Source organism: Papio anubis, chromosome 15 (genome assembly GCF_008728515.1).
Source record: "Papio anubis isolate 15944 chromosome 15, Panubis1.0, whole genome shotgun sequence".
Classification (NCBI taxonomy): domain Eukaryota; kingdom Metazoa; phylum Chordata; class Mammalia; order Primates; family Cercopithecidae; genus Papio; species Papio anubis.
The window spans coordinates 91,293,343-91,317,908 of NC_044990.1; the positions used below are offsets into that span (position 1 = coordinate 91,293,343).

The following is a 24,566-nucleotide window of genomic DNA, read 5'->3' on the forward strand; positions in this document are numbered from 1 at the left end:
AGGGAGCACAGTGTTTAATCTTCCCTGAATCCGTGCATAAAAGCAGACGCAGCAATTAGAAAGCAAAGTCAAACACCCAGAGGCGACATTTACCATAAGTTTGGGTGAGAAAGTATCATCACCAACCCAAGTTGTAAGCACTAGGGGATGAGCCACTGCCAGCAATAGGACCCGCGTGGTGCCGGCGACGTGGGGGTCACAGGCCTCTGACAGATGTGAGAACAGGAGGGCCTCGGAGGTGCCTACCCGGCAAGACCAGGTAAGGACGAGCCTGAATTAGGCTGTGGCAGCGGGCAGAGGCCACCAACGGGGCCCACACTGCAGGGAAGCCCGAGAGCAGAAGAGCTGGGCAGAAAGGGAAAACGGAGATGGAAAAGAGAGAAAAGCTGAGGAGGGGAGAGGATCAGTGCCAGACAATCTGACAGCGAAGCAGACATTTCTGTCTACTACACGCCTGCACACACACACACACACACACACACTCAGCCAAGAGGGAGCACCATGAAGTCAAAAAGCTGCCCTGAACCATCCTCCTGAAAGACTAGGAAAACTAATTTCACATAAAAATGAGCAACAGAACAGCCCTGAGATCAAATCCCATACCATGCTATCCGAAGAAAAAAGATGCTGCAAACAGAAGTCCCCCCTTGAAAATGAACGCATGCTGGGAAACACACCGACAGAACAGATCGAAAGTGCGACCTTCAGCCGAAACCATGGTTCACGCCTGTAATCCCAGCACTCTGGGAGCCTGAGGTGGGAGGGCTGCGTGAGACCAGCAGTCTGAGACCAGCTCGGGCAACATAGTAGAACTCCGTCTCTCCAAAAAAAATTTAAAAATTAACCAGGCACAGTCTGCGTGCCTAAAGTCCCGGTGAGATGGGGGGCTGAGGTGAGAGGATCACCGAAACCCAGGAGCCTGAGGCTGCAGTCATGGCCACACCTCTGCACTTAAGCCTGAGCAATGGAGGGAGACCTCAACTCTAAAATCAAATGTTAAGCCAGGTGTGGTGGCTCACGTCTGTAATCCTAGCACTTTGGGAGGAAGCTGAGGTGGGAGGATCGCTTAAGCCCAAGAATTTGAGGCTGCAGTGAGCTATGATCATGCCACTCCACTCCAGCCTGGGCAAGAGAGCAAGACCCCGTCTCTAAATAAATAAAAAAAAAAAAAAAATTTTTTTTTAAAGTGTGACCACTGACTTCAAAATAAAGGACATTAAGAAATGAAACAAAACATGAAACACCACAAATGAGAATTAGGAAAACTTAGTAATGAGGAAATCACACTCAAGAATTAGAAACAAAGGAAAATCATTCCGGAAATGACTTTACTAGAAGGCACAAGAGGGAGATAAACTCAAAGGCAGCCACACACTGCATAACGTCTCCGCCAATGACAGGCCGCATAAGTGACAGCGGTCCAACAGGACCGCAAAAGTGCATTTTCACTGCACCTTTTCTATGCTTCAGTGTGTTTGGATACACAAATCCTCACCACTGTGTTATGGTTGCCTGCCGTATTCAGTACGGTCACACGCTGTCCAGGTTTCTATCCTGCGAGCCATGGGCTGTGCCATACTGCTAGGCGTGCAATAGGCTATGCCACCCAGGTTTGCAAACATGCACCCTGTGACGTCGCACAAGGATGAGACTGCCTAACGATGCATTTCTCAGAACCTATCGCTGCCATTATGTGACACATGACAGGTGATGACTTCAGAGAAGAAGATGGTGAAAAAGGAAGATCATTTTTAAAAGAAAAAAGAAATGAAGTACAGATTAAAAGGACTGAGAGAAAGCAACGCACACTGCCGAAGACTTAACTCCACAGAAGACCCAGCTCCACAGGGGACCCAACTCTATCGGGGACCCAGCTCCACAGAAGACTCAACTCCACAGAGGACCCAACTCTATAGGGGACCCAACTCCACAGGGGACTCAACTCCACAGAGGACCCAACTCTATAGGGGACCCAACTCCACAGGGGACCCAACCACACAGAAGACCCAACACCACAGGGGACCCAACTGCACAGGGGACCCAACTCCACAGGGGACCCAACTCCACAGGGCACCCAGCTCCACAGGGGACCCAACTCCACAGGGGAACCAGCTCCACAGAGGAACCAGCTCCACAGGGGACCCAACTGCACAGGGGACCCAACTCCACAGGGGACCCAGCTCCACAGGGGACCCAACTGCACAGGGGACCCAACTGCACAGGGGACCCAGCTCCACAAGGGACCCAACTGCACAGGGGACCCAGCTCCACAGGGGACCCAACTGCACAGGGGACCCAACTCCACAGGGGACCCAGCTCCACAGGGGACCCAGCTCCACAGGGGAACCAGCTCCACAGGGGACCCAACTGCACAGGGGACCCAACTGCACAGGGGACCCAGCTCCACAGGGGACCCAACTCCACAGGGGAACCAGCTCCACAGAAGACCCAACTCCACAGAGGACCTAACTCCAATTAAATGGGTAACTGGAGTTTCCAGAGAGACCAAAACCAAATACAAGGAACAGAACAAATGCTTAAAACTACAATTCAAGAACATTTTCCCTGAAATTAAAGATTAGAAAGTACTTACTGAAAACACTCAGCATCATATGAGAACCCTGACCACGGATGACCCACAACACCCAGGCACATTTTAGTAAAATTACTGGGCTTCAAAGCAAAAGAAAAAATAGCCTTTGTTTGGGTATTTAGGCAAAACAGTAAGCAACTTACAAGGCCAAGACGACTGGCTTATCATCATTCCGTCTGACAATAACAATCTACGCCAGAAGAAAGTGAGCGACACCCTTGAGACATTCCAAGGAACAAAAAGGTGGCTAGGATTCTGTACCCGTCACGCAAGGACTCGGGGAATACCGTCCCCAGCAGCACTTCCTGGGGATCCACCGGAGAACGAATTTCAAAACCTGTGAGCAGGGAGACGTCAGCGGAAGCCCTGGCGATAAGCAGGGGCTGCTGGGCAACACAGAGCGAGGACCACCCAGAACGACAGGGGAGGCCTGGCTGTGTGCCTGGAAAACAAACATGGCCAAACTATCGTTTTAAATGGGGGGAGCGTGTATAACCCCCTTTTCCTTTCCACGACTCACAGTAATTCCACCGGTGGAGACACATCACATCATCACTGAGCCTGTGGTGTGCGCCACGTGGGACTGGCTAACACGTCGCGGACATTGTAACGCTACCTTCACCTGTGCCCTGGAAGGCCAGAACAGAAGAAGGGAAACACAGCTTAACACAGACAAGCTCAAGTAGGAAAAATAATCTGTAGTCCTGACTGTGGTTTAGAAGCTTCCAAATGAACCAAAATTTAAAAAATAAAAAAATAAAAAGCCTAGAAACGACGACTCTGAACAAGCACCAGCAGCGACTCCGCCACGGTCTGAAACCAGTTTCCGCTAAAAGAAATCAGGGCTTCTTGGAGAAAAAGCGAGTCCAGGTCTGGGGCAGAAGGCAACTGGACGAGCCCAGGACAGCCTGCAGTGCAGACAGGAAGGGAGCTGTCACCACCAGAGCACACCAACAGCACTCCACGAGTTCACGGGGACGTGAACAATAAACTGACCCTCGGTCGAAGGAAGCAGGGAACGCACTCGCCCCAGAGGTCATCCCGCCTTTCTGAGCAGCCTGTACCTCTGGCACCAACACCAGGAGATGGAAAGACTTCCTTCTGTGATCATCCCAGCTCACAAACAAACGGCAGGACAGGCTCTCATCGCTTCGCAGCCCTGAGCAAGGCTGGGGGTCTCGGCACTGCTGGTATCCTCAGGTGCCGCACATGGCAGGCTCCTGAGCCATCTACCTACGTACAGGCACTGCTACTGTTACCCGAGAGGCAAAGCGAGAGCCCAACAGGCCCTACGCGCCTTGTACAGCAGGCACCGCAATTTAGTAACCACAGTGTGGGGCCGAGACGCATCTCAGCACCTAGTATCTCTCGCCAGCCCTCTGTGTCTCTCCCCCGTGCCTCTGCCCGTGTCCCCCTGGCGCCTCTGCTTCTGTACCTCTGTCCCTCTGTCCCCCGTCTCTCTATCCCTCTGTCCCCCGTGCCTCTGTCCCTCTGTCCCCCGTGCCTCTGTCCCTCTGTCCCCCATGCCCCTGCCCCTCTGTCCCGTCTATCCCTCTGTCCCCCATACCTCTGTCCTTCTGTTCCCTGTGCCTCTGTCCCTCTGTCCATCTCTCTATCCCTCTGTCCTCCGTGCCTCTGTCCCTGTTCCCCGTCTCTCTATCCCTGTCCCCTGTACCTCTGTCCTTCTGTCCCCTGTGCCTCTGTCCCTCTGTCCCCCATCTCGCTATCCTTCTGTCCCCCGTGCCTCTGTCCCTCTGTCCCCCATCTCGCTATCCCTCTGTCCCCCGTGCCTCTGCCCCTCTGTCCCCCCGTGCCTGTGTTCCCTGTCCTTCTGCCCTGTGTCTCTGACCCTGTGCCTGTTCACCTGTGCAACTGGCCTCTCAGGTGATCAGTGCACATCTCCCAGCACCCAACCCAGCTCCACCTCCGCTTTCACTGCAGTCCCCGAATCCCTGCTGTAGGGTTAGGAGTGACAGTTAAAGCGAATGCAGACTCCTCAAGTAAAAAAAACATTTATTATTGTCCATGCAAATGGGCCATATTAATGATCCATAAAAATGGATTACAGTATTTTAAAATAAAACACAAAAGTGGGCTAAATTGTTGGTGTGCAGGCTGGGGTCTACGTGGCACAGAGAGAACAATTATGAGCTGACACAGGACATTTACAAATTCGTTTACATTTTAAAATTTAAACATGTGAACCCAGAAGTGGAGAGACGCTATCGACTGAGATCTTCAGGCACATGGTATCATAAACGCATCTACCTACGTACAGAGCAAAGTGTGGAGAAGGCAAGAAACCAAAGGGTGGTCATGTTACAGGTGGGCCAGCCACGGTGGCTCATGCCTGTCATCCCAACACACTCTGAAGTGGGAAGAATGCCTGAGCTCAGGAGTTCGAGACCAGCACAGGCAACAAGGCAAGACCTTGTCTTTATAAAAAATTTAAAAACAAAAATGAAAATAGACAGATGCAGTGGTGGACGCCTGGAGTCCCAGCTACTCAGGAGACTGAGGTGGGAGGACTGCTTGAGCCCAGGAGATTGAGGCTGCAGTGAGCTGTGACTGTACCACTGCACTCCAGCCTAGGTGACAGAATGAGACCCTATCTCAAAAAAACCAAACCAAAACCTAAAATCATTAGTTGGCTATACAGAAATCATGTTGTTCATGTCCACTGATAATCTCATTATGATCTGGCATTTTACATATTTGGATTTCATACTCACCTAAACCTTTCTGCCCTGGGTTCTTAGCGAAACTGAAGGTAAACTGATAAAAATCTTTAAATTTGGCTGTGTCCTTCAGCTCCTGCTCCAGTCTTGGCAGAAGAGCCTTTAGCTTCTCCATGCTGTCACACCTGCAATGAGGGAGACAGTGGTTTGTGCTGCGGCAGACGCACCTCCCTAGTCGACTCTCCTCTTGTCCTCTGTGCAGGAACTGTGGCCAGGCACGCGGGTCCAGCTGGAGACCGTATTTCCCAACTTCTTTTCCCAGGCGCGGCCTAAGGCTCTAAGTGATCATGTAAGAGAAGGGAAGGGGAGCAATGTCTCTCTTGCTAAAAGGAATTCAAAATGCTCTAAGACAGATACTGGTGGCGGCTGCCCAGCTCTGGGAATATACTAAAACCACTGAGTTGTAGACTTTAAATGAGAGAAAATATGGTATGTGAATTAGATCTTGATAAAATTATTAAAAGAAAAACCCAAAGCTTTTGCCCTCTTCCTGAGAACTGGAACAAAGGCGTGGTCTAACTCGGTGGCTCTGACCATGGAGAGAGGCCCCTGCCCTGCGGTGACAGGTTATGAGGTGAGAAGATGGCAGGGACGAGGGAATGGAAAGACGGAAAGAGCCTATTTCTCAGTGACTTGCAGAATGGAGTCACCCTGCCAGCCTGGGCCACTGCTACCTCTGTCCCATCATACAAGCGAAAAATAAACTCATATAAATCTTAAGCTACCTTATTTAGGGATCTCTTCATTATAGCAGGTTGGATTTAAAATATCCAGGTATTGTAAAACACAGCTCTATATTGCTTTAAAATTGATTTTTTCCATCAAAAAGTCAATAACCTTTAAAAACAGTCAACAGCCTTTAAGGCAGAAATTGACAACAGTAAAACAAAGTCTATCTTTCTAATTTCAACTGCACAGCAAAGCACAGAATAAAAGCAACACTTATCCACTTACCCAAGCAGAGCAGAGGTAAGAAAAGAACATTGGAGAAAGCTTTAGAGCAGCTAGAAAAGTCCATAAAGACGTACACAGAAAAGCACAGATGCAGGACTCAGTCCTGTGCGTAGTCACAGTCCCGTTCTGGTCAACAGCAGGAGGTGGATGTGACAGTGGTCCCATAAAATCATAACGGCACCTAGAGGTTCCTGCCACCTCGGGGCGTCAGAGCCACTGCAATGTCTAGCACAATGCATGACCATTTCTACCTTTAGGTGTGTTTAGATACACAGACTTACCACTGTGTTACAGCTGCCTACGGTACTGAGTACAGTCACCCGCTGAACAGGTTCGTAGCCTAGGAACAACAGGCTGAACCACAGACTAGGTGTGTAGTGGGCCGTACCACCTCGGTTTGTGTAAGTCCACTCTGTGATGTCTGCACAATGAAATTTCCTAACAATGCACTTCTCAGAGCGTGTCCCTGTCTCTGAAGTGATGCATGACTGCACTGCAGGTGAGTGTGGGTGGAAGCACCATCCACATCAACGGTGGCGGCTGGGCCAGGTGCAGCAGTTCGTTCCTGTAATCCCAGCACTTTGAGAGGAGGAGGAGGGAGGATCGCTTGAGGCCTGGAGTTTGAGACCAGTCTGGATGACATAGCTCAGAGACCCACTCTCCACAAAAAATAAAAACTAGCTAGGCATGGTGGCATGTGCCCGAAGTCCCAGCAACCCACTGTACCCCAGTTGGCACAACAGAGTGTGATGCTCTTAAAAAAGGGAGTGGGTGGCAGCTAAGGGCTCTTTGCCATTTCAGCCTCCTCTTCCCTCCAGCGAGGCACGGACAATCCGACTTCCGGGCCAGGCCCACTGTGCCCACCACCTACCGGAGCGGTCCTTCAGCGGGCCTCTAGCTGGACGTAAACAGGAACTCACAGTGTGCACCACCTCACACCTGGGTGCCTCTGGCTTTGTGACGTCCGAGGTTCGTTCCTGTGGGTATGCACGGCTCCAGCTGTTCATTTTCTTTGCCACATAGAATTCTTGTTATATACATATTTTACGATTCATAAACGCTACTGTTGGTGAACATTCTGGCTGTTTCCAGTTTGCTGGTTTGGAGTAATGGTGTCAACACTTCTGTACACAGATCACCACATACCACGTAGGCACATTCCAGCATGGCCGGCGGGGTCACAGCATCTGCGCGCCTTCCATTTAGTAACTGATGTCGAACAGTACATTGGAGCTCCCGCTCCACGCACTTTCACTCACATCTGCTGTCGTGTCTTGTTTCAGCCCCCAGAGGGTGGTTTGTTGTGGGGTTCTATTTCACTGAGGTTTTCACCTGCGTTTCCCCAGTGAATGAGATTAAGCGTCTCATACTTTTAACTGGCCCTTGTGCATCCTCTTTTGTAAAGTGCTTGTCAAATCTTTTGCTTGTTTTTCAACATCTTTTTCTTATTGTTTTGTAGAAATTCTTTATATATTAAAGATACAAGCCTTTGCCAGGTTTTTTTTTTTTTTTTTTTTTTTTGAGACGGAGTCTCGCTCTGTCGCCCAGGCTGGAGTGAGCGGCGCCATCTTGGCTCCCTGCAAGCTCCGCCTCCCGGGTTCCCGCCATTCTCCTGCCTCAGCCTCCGGAGTAGCTGGGACCACAGGCGCCGCCACCACGCCCGACTAATTTTTTGTATTTTTAGTAGAGACGGGGTTTCACCGTGTTAGCCAGGATGGTCTCGATCTCCTGACCTCGTGATCCGCCCGCCTCGGCCTCCCAAAGTGCTGGGATTACAGGCTTGAGCCACCGCGCCCGGCCCTTGCCAGGTATTTTTAAAGAACTTTCACACAGAACAAGGATTGCCTTTCTACTACCTTGATGCTTCTTAACCAGAAGTTTTTTTACTATAATATGCTCTGTCAGTATTTTTCTTTACGGTGATTTATTGTTTCTGTTGATGTTTTAGAAATTATCCTATTTCACAGTCATAAAGACCTTTTCCTATATTATTTTCTACAGACTTTTTGCTTTTGCCTTTCATACTGAGATCTACATCTATCTGAAACTGATGTTTACATATGGTATGCGGTAGAGGTCAGGATTTATTTCTCCCCAAAATACTAGCTAATTCTCCCAGTATCATTTGTTGAAAAAGTGTCTGTCTCCACTTAAGTCTAGCTCTGTCCTAAACCAGAAGTCCCCACATACACGGACTTCTTTCTGAGCCCTCCACTCTGCTCCACTGGTCTCTGGTCTATTTATCTGATCTGGCACTTGATGTCACGTAGTCTTCATTATCGTAGCTGTAAAGTTCTGATTATCTGGCAGAGCAAATCTTCCCATCCTGTTCTTTTCCTTCAAGAACTGCTTTTTGACTGCGCATTTTTATAGAAATTTCAAATCAGCTTGTCAAATTACACATATATAAACCCACTATCTATTAGGATTTTCAAACTGAGATCACATTCAATATAAAAACCTAAGGATAAAATACTGTGTTCCAACCTATGAATGAAGTATATTTCTCCATTTATTCAGGTCTTGTTTCCTGTCTCTCAATGAGTTATTATTTTCTCTATGGGAGTATCACACATCTTTAATCCGATTTATTCTAGGTATTCTGTATTTTTGAAGATACTGAAAAATGACATATATTTTAAAATTTACTGTTTTGCTGATTGTTGCACTTGGTGTCCTGAAATATAACAGGATTTTATTTGCAAACCTTGGACCTTGTAGTGTGGCTAACGTCACTACTGATTCGAATATTTTATCCATAGATTAGACTAGCTGTGATCTCCTGTTTAATACTGAATAGAGATAGTCATTCAGGTTTTGTTCCGTCTCAAAGGGGAAGTGGCTTACAATTCCTGTAAGTATAATGTTTGCCATAGGAATTTTTTCCTTTTGGTCAGATTAAGAACTGCCCCTCTTATTCTTAGTTTTCCATGAGTTTTTTTTTTTTTTTTTTTTAATGAAGAAACACTGAATTTGATCAAACCCATCTTATGCACTGGGACGATCCTTTTTTTCTGTTGTTAACCATGGTAAATTAATTATACCGATTGACTTTGTAACATTAAACGGATCTTGCATTCCTGGGTATAACCAACTTTGTCATGATGTATCATCCTGGGCTTATCGTCTTGGATTTTTTGCTAATGACTGGTCAGTTTCCTGATACTGTGTGTAGGATTTTTGCATCTTATCATCTTAGGCATCTTCTGATTCTTATAACTGAGAGTGGCCTATAATTTTCCATTCTCAAATGTTATCCCTTGGTTTTGTCATGCAGCTTGTGCTGGACTTAAAACAAATTGCGAAATCTTTCTTCCTTTACTATTCTCTGGAAAAGGATGTTTAAAATTGGGGATTTTCCTTTTCATTAGGAGTTTGGTCGGATGTGCCAATTAAGTTATCCCAAACAGAAGCTGTCTCTTTGAGACGATTTTAAATTACAGGCTCAAATTCTTAAGAGTTACAGAACTATTAAGATTTTCCATTTCTTCATATGTCAGTTTTAGTAAGTTATATTTTTCATATAGGTTGTCAAATTTATTGGCATAAAGCTTTTCATAACAGACTTTTTTTTTTTAATGCTTCTGGCACCTATCATCTTGTCCCTCTTTTCATCTATGTATGTTACTTATGATTTACTACATTTACAAGTCTTTTCAAATAACAAGCTTCTGGCTTTATTGATCCTTCCTAATGACAACTTCTTTTCTATTTGATTATTCTTGTAAATTAAAATACTTTTCTAATTTACTTGTAAATTAGAATACTGCTTCAAAAATATTAATTCCTTCCTTCTATATTCTTTTTCTATTTCTTGAGATGGAAGGCTTTGTTCACTGATTTTCAGCCTTTCTTTCTTTCTAAAATATGCATTTAATAAGCTGAATTCTACAAGCTTACATATATTTTCACTATCCAAGATATTTTCTAATTTCCATTGTAACTTCTTTCTCATCCCAAGGGTTACTCAGAGGTATGCAATATCCACACATATCCTACCCAGTTATCTTTTTGCTACATTCCTAGTTTAACTATACTGTGGTCAGAAAACATACTCTGTATCATTTCAAACCTCTGAAAATTGTTGCAATTTACTTAATAGCCCAGTTTATTGTCAATTTTTATTAATGTTCTGTGCCTTTAATAAAGTTTTTTTTTTTTTTTTTTTTTTTAAATTTTAAACACCAGGAGAGAACACGAACATAATCCCCCACTACCACAAATAATGCAACCCAGTTTCCCACATTTGGGAAAATCACAGGCGTCAGCACATCTGGAATGCAATGGATAAGCCCAGCCCCGGGAAAACCACCTTCATGATCATGGTCTCTCTCCTGCCAGGCTGTTTTGTGTTTTCTTTTGAAAAGAAAACGTATTCTTCAACATCGAAGGCAACGTTCTAAATGTTCTCCTAGGCCATTTTTTGTGCTGTCCAAATCTTCTATTTCCTCACTAATTTTTCATCCACTCATCCTATCAGTTACTACGATGTGTGTGAAAACTCCTCACTTTGATCATGGATTTGCATCTTTCTCTTTGTAGTTGCTTATTTTTGCTTTAAATACTTTGGGACTCTTCAATAAATACATAAAAACATAAGTGTGACTGCTTTCCAGGTGAGATAAACCCTTTATCATCATGAAATGGTCCTCCTTATCTGCAGAGTTCCTGTGTGCCTCAAAGCTGTTTTAGTTGTATCTATTTTAAACAATATGAACAGGTGATATTTAAACATCCATCTGGGCCAGGCATGGTGGCTCCCGCCTGTAATCCTAGCACTTTGGGAGGCTGAGGCAAGGTGGATCGCCTGAAGTCGGGAGTTCAAGACCAGCCAGGCCAATACGGTGAAACCCCGTCTCTACTAAAAATACAAAAATTAGCTGGGCGTGGTGGCAGGCGCCTGCAATCCCAGCTACTCAGGAGACTGAGGCAAGAGAATTGCTTGAACCCAAGAGATGGAGTTTGCTGTGAGCTGAGATCGTGCCACTGCACTCCAGCCTAGGTGACAGAATGAGACTCCATCTCAAAAAACAAACAATTAAGAGTACACTCGAAAATAACAATAAAAAGTAGAGTAAATGCATAAACTGGCAACATAATCATTTATATTATCAAGTATCATATACTGCACATAACTGGATGTGCTACGCTTTTATATGAATGGCAGAGCAGCAGGTTTGTCTGTGCCAGCACCACCACACACAGGCAATGTATTGAGCTATGACATTATGATGGCTGGGATGCAGGAATTTTTTAGCCCCATTCTAACCTTACGGGACCACTGTTGTATAAGCAGTCCACTGTTGACCGAAATGTCACTATGCAGTGCATGACTGTCGTTCAATAAGCTTAATGATTAAGAGAGTCACATTAGGCCCTTTCATTTACTTTTATAACTTATCTGTAAGTGAGAAACACCTTATTAATGAAGCCTTTATCCCAATCCTGTAGGTAGAATAGAAAAATGTTACAAGCAAAAAACCAAAATGACATCTTAATTTTTAACATAGCAGCATAATAAATTCTACATTTAATATACAGTATTATGAAATAACATGAATGAACTGAACCTGGTATTTACTGTCAATTCAAAATTGGAAAGAAAAAAACTCAAAAAGAAATATGAAAAAATCAAAGTGTGAAATGAAATAAAGCTTTAAACTGAAAATTAAAAGGAAACCAAAGGCTTAATAGTGCAGAGAGTGCAGATGCATAAGAAATTTTTAAGACACACAAAGAAAATAAACATATGAAATTAATATGTAGAGGTTGCTGAAAAATAATTAATGTTAAAAGTATTTTCATTTCTGAAAAAATTTAAGCTACGAATAATTGACTTACCCGAGTTCTGTCATGCCATCTAGAAATTCCTTTCTGCTAAATTCACACTGAGTTGCTGCCCTGAACTTCCACGCTATGACCAACACACTGATACTGGCAGGATCTAGGCTCAGATCATCACAAAACTGTTGAATCCCATCGATTCCAATTTTGTTTTCATCTTGTGGATCTGTAGTTAATATCAGGGGTAAAGGAAGTTATACTATTTTGAAAAGGAATTCTAAAATAGGAGGTTTGAATCCTAGCATTCTATTATACTACATAGTTCTAGCAAGCGTGTTTCCAATACATCAATCAATAGGCTGCAGTTTTCTACTACACATGAAAGAAATAGTGAGCAACTAATAATTTATCCAGAAAACGGTCCTATTTTTAAAATCTAGGTTTCTGGGTCTTAGGGAAAAAAAAATCACTGAATTTTTTTTGAGAAGATCTGTTCACTAAGAAAAATTTAATTTCCCTAAAGTGAAATAAAAATTCAAGTTTAGAGAAATTTAACTCACCCAAAAGCAAACTGCTATAAAAGATACTGTATTGATAAAGTATTTACAATACCTTGGGTTTTTATCACAACTCTGCCAAAGTAAATGAATGATTGATGTTTTTCTTAAGTGATTTCATTTGCTAGTTCTAATGGTACTGGACAATAACTATTTTTCAGAATCATTTAGCTTATGTATCCACATTTAATAGCTTAGAAATTCAGGTTCCCCACTCCCTATTCCTAGTTTATAAATAAAATTAAAGAACTTAGCATTTGTTTATCAGAAAATCAAACAGTAAAATATATTTAAGGCATCCCAGCAAGACTTCACTAAAGCTAGTAATTTCAGACAGATGATATCATATTGTCGTAATGCATATGTAAATTGTGGGTTTAGAAGGTAAAAATAGAAAACCTGTAGCTTCTTTGCTCAAAGAAAGATTAGGTAGGATAAACTTTTCTTCCCCTTCACACAAAATCTAACTCTGGTCATTTAAGTAGTTTACTACTACATATATATAGTTAACAAAGAAAAATGGTAACAAAAATGAAGAAAACCATAAACATCCTTCTAACTCTATTCTCATATCAGGGAGAAAACCTCAGCATAGTTTATGGGACAGAGGTTTTGTAAAAAAATAAATCCCCACTTATCACCTTATTCAATTCCATCTGCTAATATTATACTTCATGAATAGAAATACTGATCTACAATGCTCTGACCTCATAAACCATCTCAGTAAATTTGATTACAACCATATTCAATATTTCAAGTAATTTTGCAAATACTTGTTCATTTGTATATGCTAACGTAATAACCAATGTTATATTTGTCAACAGTCTTAGAACTATGTTTATTTTTAGAGCCTAAAGTGATTGTACCATGTTTCCACTTTAACTGACTATAACTGCATGAATAAAGTTAAATAATAATGAAGGGATGAAGCTTCAATAACACTTAAAGACACAATTTTCCACTTATACACAAGTATTTTTTCAAAAGCAGCTGTATATATTTAAATAACTTTAAAAAATCTGCATAAAAAGCTTATGACTTACAAAATTAGCTCAACAACTAACTTAGCCAAAAATGTTTGAAGTAGACTAATGCTTAACTAAAAACAATTTTCATTCTTTGGGAAGTACAATAAGTACAAATCTGGTTTGTTTTACCACTGACTACGTTTCTGAGCCAAGATTTTTAAAAGCAATTTTCAACTCACTTTTCAGATCTAAACAGAAAGACTAAAGCACACACACAGTATTTTAAAAAGTAAAAAATGAAAATAATAAATAAACAAGAACTAGGCCGGGTGCGGTGGCTCACGCCTGTAATCCCAGCACTTTGGGAGGCCAAGGCAGGTGGATCATGAGGTCAAGAGATCGAGACCATCCTGGCCAACATGGTGAAACCCCGTCTCTACTGAAAATACAAAAATTAGCTGGGCATGGTGGCGGGCGCCTGTAGTCCCAGCTACTCGGGAGGCTGAGGCAGGAGAATCGTTTGAATGTGGGAGGCAGAGGATGCAGAGAGCCGAGATCATACCGAGCGAGACGCCGTCTCAGACACACACACACACACACACCAATAAACAAACAAACAGGAACTTAAAGCCAAGGAAATTATTGTATATTTGGGCTAATAGTTGTTTAAATGAGAGTCAGGGCTTGGTTTTGTTTTAAAGTTTTAGAAAACTTGGCCTTAAAAACTGGTAGAAGGCCGGGCGCGGTGGCTCACGCCTGTAATCCCTGCACTTTGGGAGGCCGAGGCGGGCGGATCACGAGGTCAGGAGATCGATACCATCCTGGCTAACACGGTGAAACCCCGTCTCTACTAAAACACAAAAAATTAGCCGGGCGCGGTGGCGGGCGCCTGTAGTCCCAGCTACTTGGGAGGCTGAGGCAGGAGAATGGCGCGGACCCGGGAGGCGGAGCTTGCAGTGAGCCGAGATCGCGCCACTGCACTCCAGCCTGGGCGACAGAGTGAAGACTCCGCCTCAAAAAAAAAACTGGTAGAAAGAAAAAGCAAAATAAGTCAGCTCTTAGATGGCTGCCTCCCCCTCTGCACTGAAGATGAAATTTAAAACCCGCAGAGGGGCGTGGATCTGCATAGGCTCATCACGGCAGTCTTAGTGCAAGGCACAGCTGCATTTTGACGAGAAAAGCTCCCATCCAAGCACTGATGTCAATAAAAATCACAACTGCTCACAATCTGAAACACAAGGTTTCTTTGCTGAGAGCTTTTCCCAAACCCTCTCGAACCACTGAAGCTACTTCAGTGCTAACACGCCACTGCCCGGGCAAGGAAAACACTAAGGTTTACCCTCACTTCAGGATCATCTTCATGATTTGGTGTTGTTCTTAACCTTCTCATCATCAATATTTCAGCCTAAACAGAAGTGCTTGAAAAAAATACTGTATTAACGGACATATTCACGCCAACACGCCAAGCCTCCCAGCAGCAGCTGTTCCCTGACAGGCTGTGCAGTGTCAGACTCACCACACAGAACAAGCAGGCACAGGCCTGGTCCTGCTCCATCGCCGACTCCCCTCTTCTCGCCCTCCCCACCCCCACCAATCACAGGCCCAGCCCCACTGAAACGGAAGAAAGTGGATTCTGCAGCTGAACGTGGGGAGGAGAAGCAACAGCAGCCCGGAGACCTGCCCCTGGCACCAGAAAGAACCTGGAAGTGCAGCGTGCAGGCCGCTCACGGAGGCCGACATCCGTCCAGCTTTGCTGCCCTCACCTCTTACCTTTGTACCTGCCGTACAGCTGCTCCAGCTTCTTCTTGTCCACAGTGTTCCGCATGGACTCCCTGTGGAACGAGTCTGGGTTTTGGAAGAAGCTGTCCGTGGCCTCGTCTAGTCTCCACTCATTCTGCGTTAAGCAGTAGATAGCAGTTCTCTCGCCAGCCTGAGTGCATGCCATAAACTGGCGGACCTTGTCCTTCTGAGACGATTTAAGCTTATGCTTTGGGATGCAAAAGAAGTAGGAAAGCCAATGAAGCCGCTCGGGGTTCGTCCCAGCTCTAGCCTAACGCCTGCACTTTAACTGGGCAGAATTAGAGACAAAGCCTGGCTCGTCATCAGTTAAAAAGACTGCACCGTCTTCCGAAACAACAGTACCTACACTGTAACAAACAGGCAGCCTAAGCTTCAGAAAGTATGAGAATTAACATCTTATACAGAATACATTCTGATCGCCACCCAGTTCACTCTGCATGAAGTGTGACTATCATTTTTCTAAAGCTCTCAGGAACTCTGTAACGCACACCTAGCCTCTGAGGACACCGGGCAAGGACCTCACGGTGTCACCGGGGCCCCAGCCGCAGGGTCTTCTTTGGTTTCAATAAACTTCAGGCTTTAATGAACGGAAAGAGGCTGTGCAGTTTGCAGACATTTTTTCCCAGTTTAAATCAGCAGAATCACATTGATGAAAATGTACACAAATAACTAAGCATCCTGTTAAAAGTAATTTACGAAAGTTTCACAAGCAGGCACAAAAAAAGCCTGTTATGATTAAATGGAAACAATAATACTAATAACAAGAATGCCTCTGTATACCAGACAGAAATAAAATGAAAAATAGGACAGAGGATCTGGGCAGGCAATAAATAACAACACTGCCAAGCAGCTGTACTATATATAGTATATAATGAAACAAAGTAACATCTTGACACTTCCAGATATAGGAGGGCTGAGATTCCACTTATCTAAAGTAACTTGATGATGTAATCCCAGCACTTTGGGAGGCTGAGGCGGATCACTTGAGGTCAGGAGTTCAAGACCATCCTGGCCAACATGGAGAAACCCCATTGCTACTAAAAATACAAAAATTAGCTGGGCGTTGTGGCACGCGCCTATAGTCCCAGCTACTTGGGAGGCTGAGGCAGGAGAATCACTTGAACCTGGGAGGTGGAGACTGCAGTGAGCTGAGATCACACCACTGCACTCCAGCCTGGGCGACAGAGTGAGACTCCATCTCAATCAATCAATCAATCAATCAATCAATAAAGAAACCTGATGAAAGCAACACTGGAAAAAAAAGTGATTCACTAACTTCTCTAAATCCAAACAGACCTTAGAATCCACTGGAAGCTAATGTTTTACAAAAATGCTTTACACAATAATATAAGGGGGAAATTTTTTACTCAAAAGGATTTATACTCAATCTTGTTCAAATAAAGATGAGACAACTTATAAAAACACATGGAATGAATTACAGCATAACGAAAGTGTACAGAAGGATAACAAGGTATGGTTGAGAAAGGGGTGCCGTTAGTGCAAGGATGTGCCTATCACATGTTAAGAGCTGGAAATCAGGCTCCAAGCTTCCCCAGTGCCACAGTAAAGAAAACATGGTTAGTTAGGAAAATCCATTTTCATAAGATCTAAAACCTTACCAGCAGCTCAGAAGTGGTATAGACCCTTCTGGCCTAAAACCTGAGGGAAACGTCTCCTGGGCTCCTGGCAAAGTTCCATGTCCCCTCACACATACCAATTCCTCACCAAAATGCCAACCACGTACAGCAGAGCCAGCTTCCAGAAGGTTGTTTTTTTTTTGAGACAGGAAATCAAAAAGCATGCTGATGCCAAAATACCAGAGGACGATTCCGCAGGAGCGTTAAGATAACACTGTCCAGATACATGCTCTCCCACGTGCATCTGCGACCACTGGGTCCTAAGGCCTTTCAGGAGTTCCAGAGAACCACCTTCCTGAGCGTCCTGCCGCCACCGGCCTTGCTCACTCTCATTCTCACAGAGTGCATAGCAGAGGCCTCCATGGGCCGCAAGGCTTGTGATATCACAAGAATGAACGTGAGATTCGAGAGCCTATCTTTTATCAAGCTAGACATTAAGATATTTGCAAAAATGTAATAGGTTTATTATTGCTAATATAGAAATATTTTAATACTTTCTATTTTACTTTCTAATATGGTAAATATTGATGACTATTACCCATATAAACAAGAGCTCTCATTTAAGAATGGGGTTCCAATCATTCTTAAAAATATATAGGAAATGTGGTATGTATATACCACGGCATACTACACAGCCATAAAAAGGACCGAGACTATGTCCTTTGCAGCAACATGGATGGAGCTAGAGGCCATTTTCCTAAGTGAACTGGTGCAGGAACAGAAAACCAAACGCCACATGTTCTCCCTTGTAAGTGGGAGCTGAACACTGAGCACATGTGGACACAAAGAAGGAAAAACAGACACCGGGGCCTGCTTGAGAGTGGCAGGAGGGAGAGGATCCCAAAACTGCCCACCAGGTACCGTGCTCATTACCAGGCTGACGAGATAATCTGTGCACCAACTCCCATGACACACAGTTGACCTTTGTAACAAACCTGCGCACGTACCCCGAACCTAAAAGTTAGAAAACACAAACCCAAAAACCACACAACTCCTGAGACTACACCCTGAGAGAACTGCTCATTTAGGTGAGGCTACAGAATTAACATTTCGGCTACTCAGAACAATGAGTGTTGAGCATTTGGGAGTCTTGGATCCCTTTTGGAATCTGAGGAGTCACAGGTCTGCCCTCCAGGAACACATATATGGACCTCACATGTGCAGGCAGCTTTGCATAAGATTTCAGGGGTTTCACAGATGGCTTAAGCCCATCTGCTAAGTCCTCATAAGGTACAGGAAGGCAGAACTCAGATGAAGAACTGATGAAGATCAGAAGCCTTCACTCAGCCAACTTTCTCTCTTAATGTTCCAGTCAGCAGTTGGCTCTGCCATCTCAGGCCTGTGGGTCTGTTGCAAAAGCAGACAGCCGTAGGCTGTGTTCCAATAAAACTCAATTTACAAAAACAGACAGCTAGCCTGTGGGCTGTAGTTTGCTGAACCCGATCTAGATTCTAGAGGAATAAATGGAATACATATTCACTACATTATTTTCTGAAACTGAGCTTTTGAATAGAACTAAACGAAAAATTCAAGGTTGTATTATCTGGTAAGATCAAATTTAACTAAATTAAGGCAGATCCCATACTCTCTGACAGTAAGCTGACAAAAGATACAGCTAGAGTCTTTTTATGAAGTTGACAGCCTTCCCAAGGGAGGGTGAGCAAAGCCAAGAATTACCCCAAAAACCTTAAGATAAAGGCAGAAGTGCAACCCCCAAAATGGTCCACCACTAGGAACAGCCATGACATCCTTATTATGGAAGTGGCCATCATTGCTAGATTTAAAAATTCTGCCATGGTTATACAACAAAATTTAGTATATCCATATAACGGAACATAATTCGGCCATAAAAAGGAATGAAGTATTGATACATGCCACATGGAAGAACCTCAAAAGTACGACATTGAGTAAAAGCCAGGCACAAGAAGCCACACAGGGTACGATTCCACTTATACGAAATATCCAGAACGGGCAAATGTCTATAAGAGAAAGGTGAGTGGTAGCCAGGGGCTGGGGCAAGGGAGGAGTTGGGAGTGACCGCTAATGGGTACACAGTTATTGTTCGGGATGACAAAAATGTTTTAGGACTAGATAGAGGTGGTGGTTCCACAAATTCGTGGACGTACTAAACACCACTGAATTGTACACTTTAAAATAGTTAATTTTATGTTATGTGAATTTCACCTAAAAAAATTCAACATTGTACCCTTAGACCCTCCAAGACTAATCAGCCAAACAATATACTCTTCGGTGACTGAACTATTTAACCAGCATTATACAACTGATGACTCCACATCAGGAAATCTGGAATGTGGAAATTTGGAAGATATGATGGTGTCTGATCTTGAGCTCCTGCCGGTCACCCCTTGAAGCCTCCCCTAATACGTGACAACACCGTTACACTAGCAGCCTAATTTCTTAGAACTCTAGAAGAACAGATGCAGGAGCACATGGATCCAGGCCATTCAAAGTGGTTTTGAATCATTACTATTAGCTACAGAGTGGACAGAAGTTGGTATCGAGAAACACGAAGATTCCCCTGCAATCTACTCAAACTGCCTGATGTCACAAGATACTCCAGCAAACCCTGAACCACACGGTGGTGCCAAGGCATTGGTTCTGAATGAGCAAGAGAAGCTCTGGGGTCTAGGCTTAGCCCATCAACAGGCCTCTGGCCAGTCAACAAAGCTGCAATCATTTGATGTCACCCCTTAGAGGTTCCTCCATAAAATAACAGTGATTAAAGCAAAGATCGATAGCCAAGTCTAAAGACTACGTGCTTCATGTCCAAAAGTGACTAAGACACCCAAGTTGCCTCTTGTGAAAAAAGGAACTGGCATAAAGCTTCTTAAGAAACAAAAAGGCTCGTCAACTAAAAAACCACAGGGGAGAGGAGGAAGCCCTGAGTCTCTCTAGACAGGACTGAACCCAGGTCAAACTAACAAAGGCCCAGACGCTGGCAGGAAGCTTTGAGTGCACCCAGACAGGACTGAGCTCAGGTCAATCTAATCAAGGTCGACACACTGGAACTAGGACGGCCCTTCAAGTGCACAACCTTCACTGAGGCTTACCATGTCATGCAAGTTAAATTATTAAGGCCAACTTTTAAAGTGTGTACATGGGGCGGGGGGGGGGGCATTTTCTAGGTTTCACTATTTTATTCTGTTAAAATGTACACAATTCTTGAAATAAAAATCTAGACAATCCAGTGGAAACAGCAAATAAAATCTCTAAACTATGAAAAAGTCTCAAACACTTTAATTGTGACCTTGTGAAAAACGACTCATATAATCTGGCACCAAGGATACCCATATGTAAAAGGGAAAGAAATTACCCTTAAAATGTCCTCAGGGTCGCCTTACAAGGGGCTGGCAGGCCAATCATGTTGATCAAATAAACTACATAAGCTTATGGATCACTTTGACTCTGTTTTGGTATACAGCACGCTAGAGGGAGGGGGAGTTAAATTCATCCCTGCTCTTGGATCTCCAATCTCGGCAGCAGGGGAACGCTCCTCTCCCGCATCCTGAACATGGTCGTTTTCCCCAAGCTAAGTTCCTGTCCACTCTGCCCCTTTCGTCCTAAAAGCTGGAGCGAGCTATCTCCACCTGCCCAGGTGTGCATCCTAACTCATGCTACCTCGCTCCAGCCTGGCCTCCGCAGTGACCCTTAAGGGTCACAAAAGCCCGGCTGCTGCAGTCAGTGGGACCTTTTCAGCTGCTCTTCGGTCAGCACTGCTGATGGCTCCTTCCTCCTTTAAACTCCATCCTCTTGGTTTCCACACATTCTAGTCTCCTGGTTTCTCCTACTCGCCCTTCTCCGTCTCCTTTGTGGCTCTTCTCCCATCCTGAAGCTTGTCCTCACCCTCCACTCCCCTCTACGCGTTACCGTGTCCCTTCGCCGGTGGCTCTCTGGGCCTTAGCCAGGACAATCTTTCTGCTCCTATATGTCACCATCGCCTACCACTAAGGGTCCGTGTATTCTGTTTCTTCTGCCTGGAGCTGCACAAGGCTGGCTGCCCCTGGCACCTCACTTTTCCTCTGGCTAATTTCCAGAGAAATTCTCGAGTTCAACTCACACCCTCAGCATTTGACACCACTCCCACACCCGCATCCTACAGGTTCCTGGAACCCGTGCCTTAGCCCTTGTCCCAACTGTGGTTAAACAGTTGTGCATCTGGTGCCTGTCTCCCCTGCTGGGGCATCAGCTCCCTCAACGCCAAAATCACGCCCGGCCCAGCACCAGTCACCCCCAGCAGCACCCTACTGGCCTCTGAATGGATGTGGACTGAATAAATCCCATCCATCACCATGGTTTCCACCACATTTCAAACTGATGTGCACCTCCAGCAGCCTCACTCCTGGGCTGCAGAACTCTACCAGCTCCATAGACGCACAGCTAGGGCCACGCTACAGCCCCGCTGCGCCTCCCCTTCCCCTCCCAGCGGCAGGGCCTCCCCCGCGAATCTGCGCTTCTGGCGCATTCCTTCCTTGCGCTGTTTTGGTCAACAGCCTCAGCATCTGCACAGACGCCCGCAGGAGCAGCCGAGCCCTCGCCTGCCTCGACTGCCCGTTTCGGAGCCGCCCTGGGAAGCCCGCGGCCTGGGTTCCCGCTCGGGCCCGACCCCTGCCCCGCGGCACCTGCCCTCCGCTCACTCCCCGTCGTCCCTCGCGGCTCCGGGTCAAACCCGCGCTCCCCGCGGTCCCGCGCCTCCGACGCCGCCGCTCCCGCTCGCGGGCCCCGGCGCGCTCCTCCCTCGGATCCGCCCGGAACGCCCCGCGCAGCTCGCTGGGCTCGGCCTCCCTAGTCCAGCGCACCGACCTTGGCGCCCGACCCCGATCAGCAGAGCCGACGCCGGCCCACCTACCATCTCCCCCGCGCCGCCGGCGTCTCGCCGGCCCCGGCCTTCTGCGCAGGCGCGGCGGCCGCTCCGCCCTCGTCCTCGGACCGCCGCGGCCCTGGGCTACCGGGCACTGGCGGGAGCCGGCCGCGGGGACTCCCATTCCCGGCATGCTCAGCGCCGCCCGGGGGTCGACGGGAGCTCGCGTCCCGTCGCCCCTGCGCGTCCCGGCCTTTACGAGGGCCTTGGCTCGCCCCTGTGGAGTCCGACGCCGCCCTGCAGCTCCCAGGCCCCGCGCCGGCCGGCAGGTTCTCTTGGAAGGAAGTGGGCGGTGGGTCGGTGCACGGAACTCCACCTCCCGACGTGCCCTGCGCCGCCCACGGCTGACGGGACCCGCCCCCGCCCCGCCTCTTAAAGGGGGCCGTAAGTGCTGCTGGGCCGGAGTCCCGGGCGGCGGTGCTGGGCGAGGGCGGTGCTGGGCAGGGCGGCGGCCGCTCCCTCCCGGCCCTGGTCCCGCCTGGGAAGGGATGCAGGGAAGCCCTTGGGCGCTGCGCTCCGAGGCAGGAGACGGCGTCCCCCTCCGCCCCTCGACTCCTGGCGCCTCAGAGCCCGGCCCAGGCCGCGGAACGGTGATGCTCGGGCCGGACGGGCGGGCGCGGCCTCCTGCGTCCCGGTGAGCGCCAGGCCCGTCCATCCGGGGCTCTTTCCCGGGGGTCCCCTTCCTTCCCTCCCTCCCTGGGGCTCCCCTCCCCTCTCTCCCTCCCCGGAGCTCCCCTTCCCTTCCTCCCTTCCCAGTGGTCCCTTTCCTTCCTTCCTTCCTTCCCTCCCTGGGGCTCCCCTCCCCTCCCCTTCTCCCTCCCCTCTCCCTCCCCGGGGCTCCCCTTCCCTTCCTCCCTTCCCAGTGGTCCCCTTCCTTCCTTCCCTCCCCGGGACTCCCTTCCCCTCTCTCTTTCCTCGGGGCTCCCCTTCCTTCCCTCCCTTTCCGGGGCTCCCCTTCTCTTGCAAGTGCTGTCTCCCGGGGTCGGGTGGTCTCTGTGGCCTGGGGTCCCGCTCCTCCAGGCCTTGCCCAGGCGCTCTTCGCCGAGGCCCACGTTCTAACCTGGAATGGGACCTGCGTTCCCATCCTGGCCGCGCGGGTGGGCTCGGGGCCTCCAGGGCCGGCGGCGGAGATGCAGCCCTGTCCCTGGCGCCCCTCCTGTGGCTCCTAACGGCTCGTGGTGGTGTCCATGAGGCGGGGTGTGGACGCCTGCGCTGGGAAACAAGATCGCTACGCATCGGGTCCTTATTCACTGCCTGTTTTTCTGATTGTTCTGTCTTCCAAATTTATCTTATTTACCAGTTTTTCCAAAAGGAGTGTCTTAATGTTCGGAGTACTTAGTGAAATATTTGTGGCTTTTTCTCCTACAGGCTTGACTTAAATATTCTGAAGCTTTTTTGTTGTTGTTGAAACAGAGTTTTGCTGTCGCCCAGGCTGGAGTGCAGGGGCTGGTCCAAGGCTCAAGCGATTCTCCCGCCTCAGCCTCCCCAGGAGCTGGGGCCACAGAGGGCACCACGCCCGACTAATTATTTCATTTTTAATAGAGACGGGGTCTTGCTATGTTACCCAGGCTGGTCTCTAACTCCTGGCCTCAAGCATTCGCCCACCTCAGCCTCCCAGAGCGCTGGGAATACAGATAATTGTGGCATAATACAGCAGTGGCATGAACCACCGCACCCGGCCTTAGGTAGAATTTGAAAACCTTTTCATTTTGAGATGGTTGTAGATTCACATGAAGTTGTAAGGAGTAATACAGAGAAACCCTGCAGAGTGCCTTTACCCTGTTTTCTCCAATGGTAGCACCGTGCAAAACCATAGTATACGCAGGAAATTTTCTTTGATCAAATCCCCTGACCTGTTGAGATCACACCACCTATACACGCACTAGTGAGTGTGAATCTACGCCTGTGTGTCTTCTCAATAAAATTGAGATTTTTTTTCACTTAGCCTTGAGATACATCCGCATTGTTATGTGTATCAATAGCTCAAGATACAGAAATTCTAAGAATTCATTATTAAAAAAGTAATCCCAGCACTTTGGGAGGCTTAGGCGGGTGGATCACCTGAGGTCAGGAGTTTGAGACCAGCCTGGCCAACATGGCGAAACACCATCTCTATTAAAAATACAAAAATTAGCTGGGTGTGGTGGCAGGCACCTGTAATTCTAGCTACTCGGGAGGCTGAGGCAGGAGAATCGCTTGCACCCGGGAGGCAAAGGTTGCAGTGAGCCAAGATCTTGACACTGCACTTGAGCCTGAGTGGCAAGAGCAAAACTCCGTCTCAGACAACAACAATAAAAAACACATTACAGGAATCCAAAGTGTCTTTTTAATAATTAGAACAGCTAAAGATGTTTACTAATTTACTCAAAAAACATGCTACAATTTAGTAGTCCATAGGATTTTGGAGGCAAGTTTGAAGGTAAAATGAGATGAGTTTGAATAAAGGGTGATTTGTATTTTAAGGGTCCATAAATAATTTGTTTCATGTTATGAGTAAGTTTCAGTGGGATATTTTAGTATAACTACAACTAAAATCCTCAAAGATTTCTCATAAAAATTAATAGGTCCCTTAAAGGGACAACTGATTTTAGGAACCTGATTGAGGAAGGAACCAGAAATGAACATAGAGGTGTCATTCACACATGAGCTGTGTGGA

General features: G+C 46.5%; 2 protein-coding genes and 1 non-coding gene across 11 annotated transcripts in view; 1 reads left to right on the plus strand and 2 right to left on the minus strand.

Moving 5' to 3' along the window:
* DCUN1D2 (defective in cullin neddylation 1 domain containing 2) overlaps positions 1–22,169 on the minus strand; it is a 37,736-nt gene extending 15,567 nt beyond the window's left edge. For 2 of the 6 annotated variants that reach the window (XM_031655685.1, XM_031655686.1), the window contains exons 1-4: positions 21,899–22,169; positions 15,365–15,581; positions 12,127–12,295; positions 5,326–5,456 (exon numbers count right to left, since the gene is read on the minus strand). In XM_031655685.1, the coding sequence (XP_031511545.1) occupies positions 5,326–5,456; positions 12,127–12,295; positions 15,365–15,581; positions 21,899–21,901 (520 nt within the window). In that variant the 5' untranslated portion in view covers positions 21,902–22,169. Of the gene's footprint in view, positions 1–1,164; positions 3,223–5,325; positions 5,457–12,126; positions 12,296–15,364; positions 15,582–21,671; positions 21,773–21,852; positions 21,872–21,898 lie in introns of those variants that run through there. The other 4 variants (XM_031655688.1, XM_031655687.1, XM_031655690.1 and 1 more) reach the window with 4 other exon arrangements.
* On the minus strand, positions 10,471–10,634 carry LOC116270634. Its single transcript, XR_004178787.1, has one exon. It is a non-coding gene; the product is annotated as a U1 spliceosomal RNA (small nuclear RNA).
* A 118-nt stretch (positions 22,170–22,287) lies between the features above and the next one.
* The window catches only part of TMCO3 (transmembrane and coiled-coil domains 3), a 57,779-nt gene continuing 55,500 nt past the window's right edge, over positions 22,288–24,566 (plus strand). Inside the window, exon 1 of one of the 4 annotated variants that reach the window (XM_009192286.4) lies at positions 22,288–22,544. The gene's annotated coding sequence lies outside the window, so the exon portion shown is untranslated. The remainder of the gene's footprint in view (positions 22,545–24,566) is intronic. The other 3 variants (XM_021929824.2, XM_021929823.2, XM_021929825.2) reach the window with 3 other exon arrangements.